Genomic DNA, 18,059 nt, shown 5'->3' with positions numbered 1-18,059 from the left:
TTGTATAACGAGATCTCGAGGACGTCTATTTGCAAAATCGGAATATAATTTCCTGTTTCTATTTAGACTTACTAAAGTCTATTCTTTTCCAATTAGTTCATATATATGCCATTCATGAAATTTCATCGCATAGATAATTGACGGTTATGCACGCCACGTGCCAAAGTTTAAATTTTTCGAGTAATATAGAAGATCAGGGTATGATATAGAGAAAAAAATCCCAACACGAACAAGTTTCAAGTAGCAAAACATAAAACTCGTGAATAAAATATAAAAAGTGACATTTAAGTAATTTATAACAAGAGAAACATCTCGAGTATTGTATTAAAAATATCACGTTAAAAATTAACACTTGATATTATTAACATTCACTTCTCTTGTGAATTTTGCTTCTTCCTTAAAATTGTATCTCTTCCTGTTCGCAGTAAAGTTTTACAAATTATAACAACCAACTTTTCATGCGGAATCATGATTTATCAAAGCGGTGAGATGTAACGCCGCCGCATACCTCGGCGTTCCCTTTTCTCTCGCTTTTCACATTTCATCAATTAATGATCAACAAGCATGGCGGTCAAGAAGGAAAGCGCCGAGGTCGCTTAACGTAGTCAACACCTCGTCTTGTTAATAATTTAGTTTGTTCCATATGTATATCTTTTTGTTCGATTGACTTTAGCGAGAGATCCGCTTCGTGCGGCCGCGGTTGGCCGACCCGCGCGCCGGCCTATTATCCCGCGATTGACATGTCTAATTGCATCAATTGCGTAATAAATGGAAATTAGGCTGCTACAAATGGTCACTATCTCACAGAGGTCAATCGTCTGCAAACGTGCGGGCTTGCGTCGATGCTCACGTGTAACGTGATCCTCTGCGAGCAGACCCGTGAGAGAATTTCATGAAAAATTCGCGTCATTAAGTTACGATTGTGTTGACGTAAACTCGGTTCTGTTATTAATTAATAAAACAAACAGTACTGCAAACGAACTGCATCTGAATTCCTTTTTTTTTTTTTTTTCTTTCGTCCGAGATATCAGTTTTCGATTCTTTTTTTCTCTCTCCTTTTCATTATTATTTAATTATTTTTCATTTGTTATTAATGCTCACGTAACATTTATGTAAATATTAATGCAAATACGTTTTGTTATACAATATACAATTTGAAATGCGAAAAAGAGCATATTTTTAATGATTTCAAAATTTTTGCAAAGATTTTAAAATGTTAATATACTCATTTTCTCTGTTCTTTTCAACTTCTTCGTCTTTTATCTTGTTTCATTAAGAATTCTAAGTGCGTTAATAAAAGAAATATTATACAAATATATAGCGAAACAAATTTATTTACTTATAAAGAAGTACTCAGGAAAATATTTAAAATTGAAAACAGATAATATACATAACATATGACAATTTATTTTGACATTTTTTTTCTAAAAAAAAAAACTGTTTGTCTATTTGTTATTCATATTGTATGCAAGAAGAAATGCTTATATGAACAAATTTTATAAAGCCATATTAATGTTAATAAAAGCAATTAGTTGATATTTATAAATTTCCTATATTCATGAATAAAAATGCAAGTTATTTATATTTATAAAATTAAAAACGCCAGAATGGAATGTACAATGAATGCATGATTTTTCATATAAAAAAAACCCGAAAAAAATACAATAATTTTAAAAAATTATAATAAAGTTTATTATGTATACTTTGAATATAATTTAGTTAGCGTGCTTTATAACATTATTTATAAAAAATTATACTGTACTTTCAACTTGTTTTTAGATAAATAATCATTCTCTTTCTCTTATTCAAAAAATTCTGCTCAATTTTATACTGTATGTATATATTTCGCCGTATAAAAATACGAATGATCTTATAAAAAAAAAAAAAAACATATGCGCTTTCAACGGTAAATTTGTTTGGCTTTTAACAAGTGAGAGTTTTATAACGTAGAAAAACACGAAAAATAGACATGATTCTATATTTATATAATTAGCATAAAATATCCGAGACCCTGGAGGTGATTAGGGATGACGTCATATGTTTGCATATTTGCTAATGTGGTATAAGAAGCGCTGTCGAGTGACTCCGGTTTTATAAAAAGACATAAGACCTTGACCATAGAATTCTTATAAACCAGCGGCAGCATATTCGTAGATTCTCATATTTCCCAATCAGATTCAAATTATTTCTCAATATTTCCTATCAATATTATAAAAATTTTATTGGAATAAATGTGGAACGTACATTTGCCTCCAGCACTCGAAATAAATTATGCAAATAAATAAAAAAGTAATATAAATTGCCAGTACTTTAAGCGAAGGGGATGGCGGATACGCTGATATAATTTTCATATTTTTACAGATATAAAATTTGCGTAAAGTATACACGGACGGAAATAAAAATGCATTGTCGACAATTTGTTTTCAGTTGGTGGTAATTATTGAAGAGATAATAGCATGCATCGATACACATATTGGTTTTCGACGATTGCCATTGGACGCATGTGTTGCTGTCGTTCGATATAAAATGTTTCAGTAAATTTGTATAGTAATAACAAAAATATTATTCTTTATTAAATTTTAAAATTGACTTTTACAGCGCGAAATAGTGACCTAATTAGACATTAATTTAATATTATAAGTTAAATGTTTCTGATTTTTAATTATATTCCTCAGGGCCCACATTAATAATTAAATTTTATTATGAATTTAATTTCACGCACATTTTACATTAAACCGAGGTCTAATGTGAGATAGTTACCACTATATTTAGTGAGCGAAAATTCGAAACTACAGGAGGAGATATCGTATAATTTAACGTAAAGTAATAATTCGCGGAAAATTCTCTCCGTCTGATTTTCTTGTTTAGGAGAAACTTCTTCCGGAAGAATTAAATCATAAATCACATTTACTCGATATAACATGTAAATCACATTCAAATTTCGGCAATTAATTATATCCGCGTATTAAGATTATATTGTATATTACGTTACATAATCGTTACATCAGGTTGTAACGCCGTTATGTTTATCGCTAAAGTCCTCGCGGAAGCTCGTCTCGGCAGTTTTCATTATAACGGTAAACCAGTAAAATTTTATGCTACGAGCGAAGCTTCGTCTTTAGATAACGGGGACGATATCCGCGGCCCGAAGTACAGGTTCTTAGGCAATGTAGGCAAATGGGGCTTATAATAAAATCGCTTCGATAAATATTAATGATATCGGTAGCGTTGCGCCGGCTGCCATTAGTTAGTTAGAGCTCGATGGCTCCTCTCATCCGCTTCGCCGATGAAATCGATATTCGAGGTCCTCAGTTAACTCGAAACCTGGATTTAATCCTTCAATGCAAAGTTTCTCGAGGATTTAACAAATTTTGTACGCTTTTAGAGGAAAAAAAAATGATATCGAGGAACCGTGGCTATCTTTTTGTCATCTAAACTTGACACGTGTTTTGTGCTCAATAAATTTATCGCATCTGTATTTTTCCATGATAAATCTTTGAGCCTCGGTGTGAAACGATTATTCTACTTAAATAAAAAATTATATTACGTTTTTGTATTTTTAGATTTTGATGATAAATGTTGATTAAATGAACGGTTATTTGAAGATCGATGAAATCGGCATTCGAGGTTCTTAATTAACTCGACACCTGGATTTAATCCTTCAATGCAAAGTTTCTCGAGGATTTAACAAATTTTGTACGCTTTTAGAGGAAAAAAAAATGATATCGAGGAACCGTGGCTATCTTTTTTGTCATCTAAACTTGACACATGTTTTGTGCTCAATAAATTTATCGCATCTGTATTTTTCCATGATAAATCTTTGAGCCTCGGTGTGAAACGATTATTCTACTTAAATAAAAAATTATGTTACGTTTTTGTATTTTTAGATTTTGATGATAAATGTTGATTAAATGAACGGTTATTCGAAGATCGATAAAATAAAACAATTTCGACGAAAAAGTCTGCAGGAATGGAAAAATTTATTAGTGTCTATTTATTTGTTCTATTATTCTGTTGTGGCCTCTATTTCAATCGATTTCATACTCGTCGATTCTATATCTAGTTACTTTTGACGTTTTGCCAAGAATATTTATTCGACTTTCGGCCTTTTTTTAATGTATAAAGAAATAAATATTCCTTTCTTCTTTTTGGATAAAAATAATACTCAATGAGTATTAAATATCAAAAAATAACGTAAGAAATAAATGAGTATTTCTTTCTTCTTTTTAGATAAAAATAATGCTCAATGAGTATAAAAAAATAACGATAGTGTCGGAGAGAAGTTTTTGTTAGAAAAAAATTATACTACCAACACGAAGTTCTAATATTAAAACTTAAGAATCGAATACAAAGATGCTCGGCGAGTGTCTTAGGGATTTTGATTTGATATTAATTTTGAAGGGAGGACCACCTCATCTCCTGGGAACTCGTCTTCCTCAGTGACGCGGGCACATCTGTCTTCCCCGTGATTTCCTCCAACGACTTTTGCCCCAAACCTTTTCTCTTCGCTTGTGTACATTCGACTCGCACGTCTTTCTAATCGAAATTGATGCAACGGCGTCTCCGAGAGATGATGGATGGCTTGCCGGCGAACACCAGGCGATTCGAGGATCTGGACGTTCTTGCAAATTATTTTTCTGGTTTGAAGGAACTTTCAGTTCGAGTTAAACGGACCGCAAAGGGAAGAAAGGGAAATAAGGAGTTTTCTAATAAAATTTTTTAATATTTTCTAAATTCCCAAGAAAGGGTGAAAATCAATGTGCAAGCTATAGTCTTCTCGGTTAAATAACAAAAAATAACTTTCTAGTTTCTGGAAAGAGGCAAAAAACTAGTTAAACCTCAAACCTTCCGCCGCAACTAACTATTTACACGAGGGTAAAAAATACTTTTCACGTTGATAAATACTGCGCGAACTTTGTCTAGAAAGAAAAAAAAAAAAAACAGAAAAAAAATACCTCGTGGCGAGCTTAATTTCCGGCTTGTGAATCGGCTCCTTGTGGAAGATCGATGCGGCGCGGAGAGAGGCGGGGCGCGATATTACGAAACCGCCCTCAGAAGTTTGATAAGCTCCGGAGCTCGGCGCTTGATGGAGTGGACTTATACGTCTTCGGCGTTTTGCACGGGGAAACGATCCGCCAAACGAAACAGCGCGTATGTCTCTATTCGGTTCTCGGGACAGAAACGGAAGCGAGAGGATAAGTGAGAGTGTGGGCGGATGGTAGTTCGTTTATCGTGCGGCCTGAATGGCAATTTATCTTACCGGCAAGACGGACCGAAGGTACCAGTCCTTCGGATATAAATGACGCTGCCTCTCGCGAAGATCTTCTTCGGGATTCTACGGGGCGCGATAGAAAGTGAGAGGAAGAGAGAGATGAGGGGAGAGGGAGGAAAATTTGCCGTCTCTAAACGACATCGCGCTAGAGTACATTTTCAATTTCTCGTATATTAAAGGGTGCGCGAGCTCTCCTTGGCTTATGACGTCTAAAGTGTATTCTCAATTTCTTAAGGTATCCTAAGGGCTTGCATATTCTGGATCTTTGACGTCAGAAACGGAGAAAATTACGCGCGGAATTTTCGCGACTTGCGCGTCGGCAACTTTTACCCGACTGCAGAGCAAGTTAAAAAAGCTATTAATTCAAGCGAAGTTAAATCTTTCAAACAATAAATTCTCGCGCGGATCTAATCGCCGGGTAAATTAAGTTAATTTACCGTTTATCAACGTATCGCGAGGTTAAAACTTGCGGGACAAATAGGGAAAGATGTACACGATGAAGCTTAAGAAAGCTTACGACAAATTTACATTCGATAATTTACGAAGTAACGGTCGTAAAATTTTTATTTTAGGTTTACACACACACACACACACACACACACACACACACACATTTGTGTTTATGTAACCTTTCTTTTCTTTAATGTAACCGTGCAAAAGAATCGAGGAGACGTTGACGTGTGCGAGGGAAAAGCCGACGCCGAGAAGAGAGAATCACGGTGTGTTCCGCCGTGTGTTTCGCGAAACGTCGTGAGACTTCGAGAATAGCCTGCTGTTTCGTATTTCACTTCGTTCGCTCGCATCCACCCCCCCCCCCCTCCTGCGCGATCATCCCCGAGCAATATGTCTTGTATACGGATGGCACGTTACTACGGCGCGGAATTCGCGTTTCTCGAGTTTCCATCCATCCAGTCCGCGAGCGAAGACGCTCCGTCTTCCTTCGCGCCGTCTTGAACCTTATTATTGGTAAACAAGCTCGCTTCTCGCCCATCTCTATCTCCACCAGCAGGCTCCCTCTCCCCGACCGACCGAGGCGGTTTCCGCGTTGCGTTTTTCTCCACCGCCAGCGTTTCACGTTTTCGCGAGAAATTAAATTTGGAGTACCGATTAGAGATATCACGTGATATTCGTTCGCGTTTCCAAATACGCGACACGTACCGTCGACAAATGCGTCGCATAATTTATTTCCGTTCGATGTACACGTGTACAAACGACTTTATTAATTATTAATTAATTTCTCGAAAACGAAGTCGACGATCTGTCGACTCGCAAACTGGGGATTAATGTAAATTACAGATTGGGATTACATTCGCAATCCCAAACTCCGATTAAGCGTGCGTCTGCGTACGAATCTAGAATTAGAATTAAATTTGAAATCAAATTTTGTAATTTCACGGGGAGCTTGAAGCCGAAATAAAAGTAATTTCAATATCCGAATGCTGCGCGTTCTGTGTGAGGATAAGAGATTAATTCTCATTCAATGTCATCGATTTCATTATAACGTTGCTTTAGGTGCGAAATAATCTTCGCTTCTTCAGCGGAATACTTGAACGGACGCTAACCGACGAACTTTTTCAATATAACTTTCTCATTTGCGCTTAGAAGGAAACATTGTCGCTTCGTAGTTAGCGAAACGGCCGACTCGTCGTTTTAAGTTTAACTTTGCGCCTACACCGAAAGTAAAAAGCCACCGTTGTCGAGTTAGGTAGGCTATTTACAGACGTTGTACAAATAATTATAATGCTCCTTCCATTAGCTTCGCATCTCGGGTCCAACGCTTTCGAACTACGCAAAATTACTCAAAAATATTAATTAAAATTAATACTTAAAATAGCAAATGCTCTTTTTTTTCTACATAAACACAATTTTGCTGTCAAATCTAAAAATTTGGAGATCAGAAAATATAATTTTGTTGGACCATCAAAATTATTATGAACGCTTAAACATGATAATAACATTGCAAACATTTTCTCTTATCTTCTTATAATTTTTAAATTTTTCTTTAAAAAAAAAAAAATTTTTTAGCAATCAATCTGAAATACATAATAATGTCGTACATAATAATTTTGAAGGCTCAACAAAATTACTTTCAAATCTGTATCCGGCCGAGTTTTCAGATTTGCCAGCGAAAAACAAATGCGTGAGATTTTGAAATCATTATTTCCCCCGAACAAATTTCCCTTGTATCCTTGAAGATGCCACTCGACCACCCTATAGGTGTTCGTGGACGCACGTGGACGCGTCGTCTACTTCGTCGTCCGCGTAATTGATGAAACCGTCGCGACGAGTCGTCGTCGCGTTGTCGAGGCAGAGAGACGGATTTTCATCTAGCCGGGAGAAGAAAAGCGATATCCCTCCGCGCACGTGCAAGACGACCAACGAGAAAAGTTTCTCTCTCGAGATGAGCATTTATTAAAACTACCTCCTCCCTATATACGCGGCCGTATAACCGACTGGCGTTAACGCTATCTCGGCTTTCTGACGTCGGGTCAAAGACTCGCTTTTGTAGCACGCGAGGATATCTCGCGGCTTTGACAAACGTGGCAGCGCGCGATAATTAACTTTCGCACAGCAATTCGACGCATTTAAACTTCCGTCTCTCGCTGATGAAACGCTCGCGAGGACAGAATCAAGATCTCAGAATAACAGATTCGTTGAAGATAAAAAATTGCGAGAAGGAATCTCACTTTCCTTGAAAATATCTCGTTTTTAAAAAATCTAATTTTCAATGGAAAAACTTTTCCCGCGTGCAATCTCGAGAGTCATATGAGTAATACTTTCTTCGAGCACCGTGATCCTTATTTAGCGTTTTGCAACGTCATTAAAATGAAACGGCGCAAAGTGACGTTCGCCGGTGGTTTAAATGGCTCGCAATACCGCTAAATTATTAATAATATCACGAAGGCGGCGGCGAATAATCTGGGCTCGTCCCGTTGTCTCCCGACGACGACGACGACGACGACGACGACGACGACGACGACGACGACGACGACGACGACGGTCGGAATAATTTGCAAGATGCAAGACGTAAGGAACAGCCGCGGCTGCTTATAATCCACGGGACTGGTTATATTTCCATATAAATTAACGCAACACCACACGGGCGACTAACGGAATCTCGGGGCGACCTTACACTCGTGTATCAGCCACCTCGCGATACAGAAAGGGTCGCTTTCCCCCGACGTTATCCTGTCTGCATCCATCAGATGCGACGTTTTATGAATACCATCATGAGATATGCTTTCGCTTCTTCGCGGTTCCTAATGAGATTCTCGATTATCCACGGTACATCTCGGAATTGTCCCCGCGCTAATTACCAGACGTTAAGACGTCGACGTGCCAAGAAGAAGCGACAAATATCGCCGTGATGTGCGGAACACTTTTGCTGGCAAATCTAAAAATTTGCCCAGACATGAACATTCATTTTGTTGGATTTAGATCCAAAAAATAATTTTTGACCATTTTTGAAAAATAATTATATAGGTTCAAATAATTAGAACATAAAAAAATTCTGCAATACTTTCATCATATCTAAACGCCCTATATAATAATTTTCATATCAAAATTATAAGATGTTTAGATATGATGAAAATATTGCAGAATTTTTTTGTATTCTAATCATTTGAATGTTCTATATAATTATTTCCCAAAAATGGCCAAAATTATTTTTCGGATCTATATCCAACAAAATATTCTTTCCACGAATAAATTTCGTACATTTCAGATATTTTCTATGATTTATCTAGTATCCTCTTAAGAAAATAAAAAAATAATATTAGAAAACGTTAAAATGGCAATTGTTCGTAAATCATAAAGAATGAGGAAAAATGAATGGCTTCAATCAAGATTCGAGATAGATTTTTCATAGGAATTTTTCCAGCCTTATTTCCGAGTAATTTATTTTTGCGTACTTTAATCTTTATATCTTGTTTAATTATGCGACTTTTTGTATATTTAGCTTTGTGTAGATTTTTCTTGAGAATTTTAATTATAAATATTTCGCATCTCTCTAATAACAAAAGTTTATTATTGCTAATTAAAAAAAAGTTATAATTGCGTTAGCATTATTTATGCGAGAAACGCTTCATTGTTTCATTGAGAGTTTAATTTTTTTGAAAAAAAAAGCCTTCGATCGATTCGCATGACTTATGTAACGGCAGGTTAAGATTTATAAATATTCATAACCGGCTAAGCGACGCTCGTTCCGCCGAGCTTTTCTTGCCGCAGTCAATCTCAGCGAGGAAAATCACTGGCGTTTTCCTTTGAATATCTTTGAATAAATTCTGCGATCTTCTCCGATTCGCGCGATTGTATAACATCAGCTGTAGCGCGTGTGTATAATTTTGCGACCAAAAAAAAATGCAAATTGTTCATTAGCTTTCAGAGACTCGCGCGAGTGCCGTCCCGAGTGATGAAAATTCAGAGAAGAGTCTTTACAGTTTGCCAAAACATTATCCTATCTTTTTCTTCAAACTATATAATATGGCTATAAATTCTCAACAACAGAGGAAGAAGCAAGACTCTCTCTTTTTCTAGACTTTACAAATACGTAACGTAAAACGTTGGCAGATCTGACGCTACCTGCGCAAGAAAGAATTAATGGATTAAATGACGCTTTGCGAGAAATCCTCGCGATTTCTATCTCGTCGTAAGTGATTCTAGAGAGAGAGAGAGAGAGAGAGAGAGAGAGAGAGAGAGGGAGAGAGAGAGAGAGAGAGAGAGAGAGAAGAGGAAAACGGACTTTTTAACCACGCGCTTCTGGCATGAACGGGACGACGAAACAGCGAAAGGGTTTTACGGAGACGGTAAACGGGACATTACGAGTGTCAGGTTCACGAACGAGCTGACGAAGTATCCCGACGGGTGGGCGAATGGAAACTCCGTTCTGGGCGTAAAAGGAAATTGAATCGATTGTAATTAAAACTTGTATAACGAAGGCACGCGCGAGCGCGCGATGTTCATTCCAGCTGTCGAGACCTGGACGGCGAAAATCCCATTTTTCCGCTTACGTCGAGTTGAATCATCGTGGAGGGGGGGGGGGAGGGGGATACCGAATACATCGTGCTTTGTAAATTAGCACAGCTCTTAATTCTATCCGAAAATCCGAGATCCGGTACACTGCGCGTGTACCTCGACGATGATTTCCTTCCCATCAAATCATTCTTTCAATCGTCAATCTTCCAAATCATACAAGTTGAGTAATATAATACTCACCTTTTTTTGTTCTTGTTTCGTGCAGAGAACGAACGGGTTAATCAAGAATTGATTAAATTTATTCCTATAATGTTAATTACCTTTACGAAATTAGTGCTGAAAGAAATTGAATATATTAAAAAACAAACTGTCTACCCTTCTATAAATTGCAAGTCTTTGATTTTATAATTAGACTGTCTTTGATTTTATAATTTAGAAGAGTATCTAGGATTATATTCGCGGTTTTATCCTGAATCGGCAATATACAAAGGATATCTTGACTCGAGGAGGGAGCCTCGGAATATGTAAATGAATTCGCTTCGCGCGATGGGAATTTGCTCGCAATTTTCTTGATTCTGTGTCTGCGCTTGCCGTCTTATTGCGAATTCAATTACACGGTCAACAGATGACAGCGGCACGAACGAGGCACTTATCGCCACGAGGAATATCGTATAATCGCCATTAATGAGAGTTATGGACCAAGGAACGATATCGATTAACGTTTAGCCCAGATGCCGCCTCCGGTTTCGTGATTACATATTTTGCCTGTTTATTACTAGTTTCTGAAAGAGAAAAGGAGCACCGGTCGTGATATGAGCTCGTGCCGATATGCAATCGACTAATTTATATGTCTGTAAGAATAATTGAGAAAAAAAAACATTCGTTAGATATTATTAACCTTCCTGCGGAATTATAGATGTTCGCATTAAATAAGAGAACAAAGAGAAGATAAAAATTTAGCAGGAAAGCAATTATGTTATTATGCTAAATTATTCGAAGAAAAATAGTGATTCCTCCCGAGTGATCTCAAAGTTACAAGTTCAAAAAAGGCATGAAGGCATGAAAAATGCATGAAAAAGATTAGATTTTATTTGTCTTTCAACAGCCTCCTCGATCACTTCTGCCCGCTTCTTTTATCGAAGCGGAGCGCCAGAGAGAGACACACACAGAGAGAACAACGCGGCTGATCAAAATACGTCAGTTACTAGTTTTATTTAATAAATATAATATTACATTGTAACATAAGGAATATCGTATGTAATCGTCGCGATTCGCGCGTTCCGCGCTCGCGCGATTTTCAAGTCGGCTTGCCGTCCTTTGCGAATCGTCCGAGCGACGGGCGCGTGTGAACATGTAATATAATAACTTTATTCTTTTTGCGATATAGAACACTTCTTTCTCTCTAACGACGGCACAAAAACATACAGTATGTTACAGTATCGTTACAGGGACAGTCATTGTGACGCCGAGCGACCGAAGTTTCGCTCGGCAGTTTCGGGCATTTTTCGTCGACACTCGCAGAAATCTCGGCGTAGACATTGGCTGGTCTTGAACGGTGCTCTTGAACGTGGTACAATCTCGTGGAAAACGCTCGAACGACGTCGAACCCGCGACTCTCATCCACGATGAGATTTCGCTGTTTGAGGCTCTCTTTTGATTCGTTATATACGTCTAGGTTTGAACGGAGTGAACGACTGGATATGTATCGAGGGCAGTGTCGTTAGTGCGCATGTTAAAATAATAATAATCTAATCAGAATAAAATAATATGCTTTTATTAATTCAATTAAAACCACCAATTAAAACACCCGAAGCTCAAACGTGTCCGAAAGATAAAATTAAGAGACAGAATTAGATTATTAACTCGAGGTTAGTTGTGTATATCACCGTTAAACCGAGGCGAGGCGGATAGATGGGATTTATTTTTGTAAAAATACGCTCGTCCCTGCGCTTTTTTTCGGCCAAAGGTCGAACGCCATAATGCGCGATGACGATGATTAAAAATGACAAGAGCACGGTTTCCCCATGAAGAAGAGATAACTTATTACACTTTACCCGCGCACCATCCGCTCGTCCTTTATTTTCCATTACTCTTTACGATCTATCGGTTTAATGATTTCATCGACGATCCTCTATTTACACGACGTCGTATAAATGCTCGTTCGCGCCGTGAACCGTGAAATTTATCGGAGCCATAAGTCCATCGAAAAAATTTTAATAACCGATGCTTACGAAGCTTAATTACCCGATGACAGTCGAGTCGTATCGCGACGGACATTTCCGCCGTCTCTGATTCTTTTTTTGTTTCTAATTTTGTAACGCAAAGTATTTTTGGCATTATTACCAAATCGATACCCGTTTCGGATTCGTCTCGAAACAATTCGCGTTAAAAAATAGAGAATTTATGACTGAAATCAAACGGTTTGACACCGGCAACGATCAAAAATAGATTACTTCCAATAAAAATATAACATTTAGCGGGATAAATATAATAGTACGCCGCTAAAAAAAAAAGCAATTAATCGCAACCTGTTACATCTCTTAGCGATAGCGTGACGATAAAATAAATTGATTATAAATAACCGAAGCGATTTACCGTGAACATGAATAAATCTTTTGGAAATCTACAACAATCTGACGGTTTATATATTAGAATAAATTTATATTCATACCGATAAAATATCTAAGGAATAACGCACAGGAATATAAAACCGCTAGAAAGTTTACAAATTCGTATCACGTTTTTATAAGCACGATCCATCCTAAATAAGAAAATTTACGTAGATAATATACTTTTTCACGTGAATTAAAAAACGCTACTTTAATTAGCGAGCGACAAGAATCTTCTTGCCGGCTTTCTTTTTTTTTTTTTTTTTTTTTTATACAAAAGTCACATTTTACAATTTATTTCTTACGCCCTCGGAGAAATTAATTTCCGCCCCTCTCTTGTTTCTCTTCCCCGGAACAATGCGACGGCCCGCGGAAGCTGCACAACTTTCCATTAATTAATCTAATATGTACAAATCGGACCGACGGTACGTACAGCCGCGAAAGAGGACGCTTCGAGACTCTTCATGAAAGTGGAAGATCCTGAGAAACACCGCGATGTAGATCGTAATCTTCCTGCGACGTAATCTATCATTCGCGAGTCTCAATACTTATCGTTCGTTCATCATAATAAAATTATGCGGAACACTTTGGAAGTACCCATGCTTCGTTACCCATCTGACGGGATCTTCGGTGTACGAGTACGAACGTCTCCGAAATTGAAAAAAAGAAAAAAAGAGGCACGGATTCCGCAATTTGTGACGCTCGTTAATGTTTGGTAAGTAATTAACACTGCTCGTATTAATTACTTAGTGTTTGTCAGATTATTTAATTATTTACAGTTCAGCGTGAACTTCGTGTCTTGTCCAGAGAAGGCCTGCTCTTCCCGCGTTATCCCTCACAGGATAAATCCTTCGTCGTCTGGCACGCGAATTAATTTTACACGCATTATACTTTACTACATTTTTCGGATTGTATACACGACACCACGGGAGAGGATCCCCGGGAATCGTAATAGACTCTACAAGAAGACACTTACTGTCGACAGCCGCGAAGAGGGAGAGAGGGAGGGTCGATAGCAAAATATCTGACATACGAAAATAGATGTAATATAAGATTTTCTTTACACCGTTTCGCTATCACAAAAGTTGTCTACGGTATCGGTAATTATCTAGGGCAAATTACGATCTGATATGTAATATATACATATGCGATACAATATTTACATATATATCTCTATATAAGTTTGATAAAAGAAACTTGTTTGATCATTTGTCAATCTGTTTGTCCACGATAATTGCCATACGAAGAGAAATCGCTATATGACATTTTTAATTCTTTTATCCTTTATATAGGCCTTTCTCTGGCCCCTTTTATATCTCCGGTGAAATCACTTAAAAAAAAAAAGCAATTTAAAAAAGATCTACATTTGTAAAAAAAAAAATGTAAAATGAAATGCTTTTATTTTTCGCGAGTAATAACGATCGTAAATGCAAAAACTTAAAAAAATGGAATAAGAAAATTTGGTAAAAATAAAGATTAGAGGACTATTTCAACAACAATAACCCTGACTTTGACATATATTGTCAGATTTCCTAATCAAAAAAGTGGTCAACTTTAACGCTTAATATCTCGGTTCGCGAAACAGATCGCCGCATTTTTCTGAGATTCTTTTATTTTGAGTGAAACCGCACCAATCGAGCCCAATTTTATCAAAATCGAAGGTGAAGACCGTATTCTAAATAAATGCCCTAACATTATTAATTTCGCCAAAACTGGTATATTTCTCAAAAAACATTTTGTTATAATAACTTTTTAATGAAGAACGATCGACGGACAAAATTTTTTGAAGATCACTCAGAGTCATGACCTTGACAACATATGTCAAGGCACAGAATGGTCCCCTAATCTTCATTTTTTCCGAAAGTTTAAAAACAGGAATTATATGATGAAAAGTTAATAATAAAAAGATTTAATAAATACAAAAGTGATTATTCAGTGAAAACGATATTAGATTATGGAAGAATTTGATATTGAAAGCTAGATGAAATAGTAAAATAGACTGAGAAAAACCTGATTCCGAAGATTTCGTTCTAGCGAATATACATATATTAATTAGATCTCTCAGACTCTGGAGTAAATAATGTATTTATATATCTGCGTGTGTACATCTTCCCTCGCTTCTTTCCCTTCTCTCTCCCTCTCGTATCTCTCATTCGATAATAAAACGCAAGGATACATCGTACAGGAACAATATGTACAATGGTGCACGTACGCGTTGCACGTTTGTCACAATTAGCAATTAATTATGTTGCATCGATCGAAGTATTTACACGCACGTTCTCTCCCGGCATTCTGTCATTCTTCAAACTTTTCTCGCAACGCGAAGCATCGTCTCACGGAATTCACCTAAACTTGTCCTCGACGAGAAATAGCGCGGAAAGTTCTTACGTTAAAGCTTAGTTCAATAATTTACAGGATCATAAAATTTATAAATCTTTGATCTGAAACTTTCTCTCCATTCCTTCGAGTTGAAACAATTATCGGAAGAAATTGAACTGCAAAGTAAAAAGAACTAGTACAAAAATGTGGTTTCTAGGCTAATAGAATAAATTGTTGAGAAATTAAAAAGAAATGAAATAAAAATCTTTCTTTCATAAGATAAAAAAATTGATTAATAATTCTTTAAAATGTTTTCCATCGGGAAAAAAAATTTATTTTAATTAAACCGTAGTCAACTGTTTACTTTAATCGTCCCAGATATTGGTCAATGTTATTTGTCACTTTTTTTCATCCCATACTATCCCGCGAGAAATTAATTACCTTCGCTTTCGTAATCGCGCTTCCACAAAGCTCCGTTCTTCACCGTCAACAACGTCGTACGTTACATAGAGAGTTAAAGAGGTAGTATTCAATACGATTAACATACGGCAGTGTCATTCGGAAGGAGCAAGACGCCTGTAATATATTCTTGAAATTTCGCTAACAACCGATCAACACTAAAAAAAATCGATCGGCTCAGGGCTTAGGATCATTGCACGAAGTTTACATTATACGTCTCGACCTGCATCGGTTGCAGACCGATCTCCTGGAGACCGTCTTTCAGCCGGACGCCCGACTTCGTGCCGGTCAACGACGTCTTTGTAACGTTGACGTTGTCGAGTTTGTAGAACGCGATTCCCTGCGGGAGTCTCTCCGTGAGTGGGCAGTGTTTCATCGCCACGTCAACGCCCACGGAACAGCTGTAGCCCTGGCGGAAGAGCACCATGAGCGCGCTGTTCACCGGGAAGTGCGGCAGTTTCTGATCGTGATTGGTACGCAGATTGAGCAGATGGAGGTCGCACGGGAAGCTCTGACTCAACAGTCGCACTTCCGGCGCCATCGTGACCTCCTGCTCGCTGCCGTCCACCATGAAGATGTTCACCGGATAGTTGAGGGTGTTGCTGAGGTGATTGGCGAACAACGACGGTCGCGAGTACCTGTCTTTCTCACCGCTGATATCCTCGAGTAGCAACCAATGTTTAATGACGGTTCGCCGATTGTCCAACAGACCCTCGCCCATGCCTCGCGAATCATCGTACAGAGTCCTGCGGTCCAGCATCACCTCCAACCATCCGGGCTGGTAGCTGGCCGCACCTTGACAGTGGTTCACCAAGAGCGTCAACCGGTGGTTCGAGTCCTCGATGTAAGCCATGGTCGTGATGGGGAAGTAATTACCCTCGATGCCGATGCGCTCGATCTTGGTACGCTTGATCATCTGATGGCCGTTCAAGTCGGTATAGAATTCGGGCGGGTCGCCGTTCGAGATGTCGGTCTGCAGGCGCATGAACATCTCCGTCTCGCGATTCTTCGGTGGGGTCTCAAAGTCCACGATGTTGCGCACGTAGATGGCCTCGCCAAGGCCGCCGTCGCGATGATAGATGGCCACGTGATGCGTCAGTAGTTTGCCGTACTCGACGGTGAGGCGAGAGCTCAGGTTACCGCTGACGATGTAGATCTTCTGGTGCGGCGTGTACGCCTCCAGAACGTCCTTGTCGGTGTCCCGAAGGTTCGGATCGGGCATGAAGAGATAGGCGCCGCTGTGGAACTGCGCCGAGGGATACGCGGCGAACTGCACGGCGCACTGCATGATCCTGCCAGTGGACTTCTTCGTCACGCGCTTCAGAAAACCCGTTTGCCCGTCGAACAGCAACTTCATCCGCTGGTTCTCGAGCTGCACGTCGCCCACCTGCATGGGCTTGATAGGGAAGACATTGTCCTTGCCGCAACGGCTGCAGTACACCGTCGAGATGGCCTCCGCCGGGACCTTGTCGACCTGCCGCAGGTGGTACGTGGCGATCGACAGAGGCTTCAATTCGGCCACGAAAAGCAGCACGTACACGTCATGTGTGATACTCGTGGCGTTCATCACCGGCGCGATCTGGTAGGGAATGGGATTTTTCTGGGGATCCAGGACTCTGATCTTGTACGACGTGACCTTGAGGCTGATCACTTCCTGCCTGGGCTGCGCCAGTGGATTGAACAGAACGATCTTCTTGGTCTCGTGGCCGTTCACGCCGATCGGTATCTTCTTCGGCAGCTTTTCATAGCTGTCCCTATCCGACTCGGCCAACACGTAAGCGGAATTAGATTTGCCGTTGACGGTGGCCGCGAGCGACTGAATGGCGAAGCCCTGCAGATCGGTGGTGTCCGAGATCGACTCGAAGAGTTTCAGCGCGTAATCCTTCATGACGAAGGACTTTGAAGTCCCGGTAATCGCGTCGTGATGCTGGAACAGACCCAGATTACGCCTCGCCTTCACCAGCTTCTCGAAATACGTTTCGTAAACTTTTATATCCTTGCCGGACTGTTTGGCGAGATTTAACGCGATCGTGTAGAGGATTTCGGCGGATCTGAGATTCGCCTCGAGCTCACGATCCAGAATCTTCATGTAAGGCCTGGTAGTAAAGTAGCCACTCCAGTAGGCCGGTCTACCCTCGCTAAAGATATCTGAATACACGAAGAAGTCGCCGGTCAGCGACGGGAATTTGTTCACGCGTTTTTGTATCTCGCGGAAGTAATCTTTCGGCGTGCCGAACACCACCTCGGCATTATACTCGTCTTTACGACTGTTTATGTAGTCCATCAAGATTTTATAGTTAGTATATTGCTGATCCCACTCGATTGCATGGTCGTATCTGAAACACGTGATAACAACGTGATTTTTTATTAATAGAAGGAATTAATACTTTAGAAATTTTGGAGTAAAAAAAAACACGTGTATTGAA

The 18,059-nt window shown here is 39.0% G+C and overlaps 1 protein-coding gene across 3 annotated transcripts in view; it reads right to left on the bottom strand.

Annotated features, from left to right (window-relative positions):
- Positions 1-11,430: 11,430 nt before the first annotated feature.
- The window catches only part of alpha-Man-IIb (alpha-Mannosidase class II b), a 142,732-nt gene continuing 136,103 nt past the window's right edge, over positions 11,431-18,059 (bottom strand). For all 3 annotated transcript variants that reach the window (XM_011635681.3, XM_011635684.3, XM_011635682.3), the window contains exon 7: positions 11,431-17,969. In XM_011635681.3, coding sequence (XP_011633983.2) covers positions 15,824-17,969 — 2,146 coding nt within the window. In that variant the 3' untranslated portion in view covers positions 11,431-15,823. The remainder of the gene's footprint in view (positions 17,970-18,059) is intronic.

This window comes from Pogonomyrmex barbatus, unplaced genomic scaffold, assembly GCF_055798465.1.
Source record: "Pogonomyrmex barbatus isolate J1 unplaced genomic scaffold, ASM5579846v1 scaffold14, whole genome shotgun sequence".
Taxonomy (NCBI): Eukaryota; Metazoa; Arthropoda; class Insecta; order Hymenoptera; family Formicidae; genus Pogonomyrmex; species Pogonomyrmex barbatus.
This window is presented reverse-complemented; position numbering and strand designations above follow the sequence as displayed.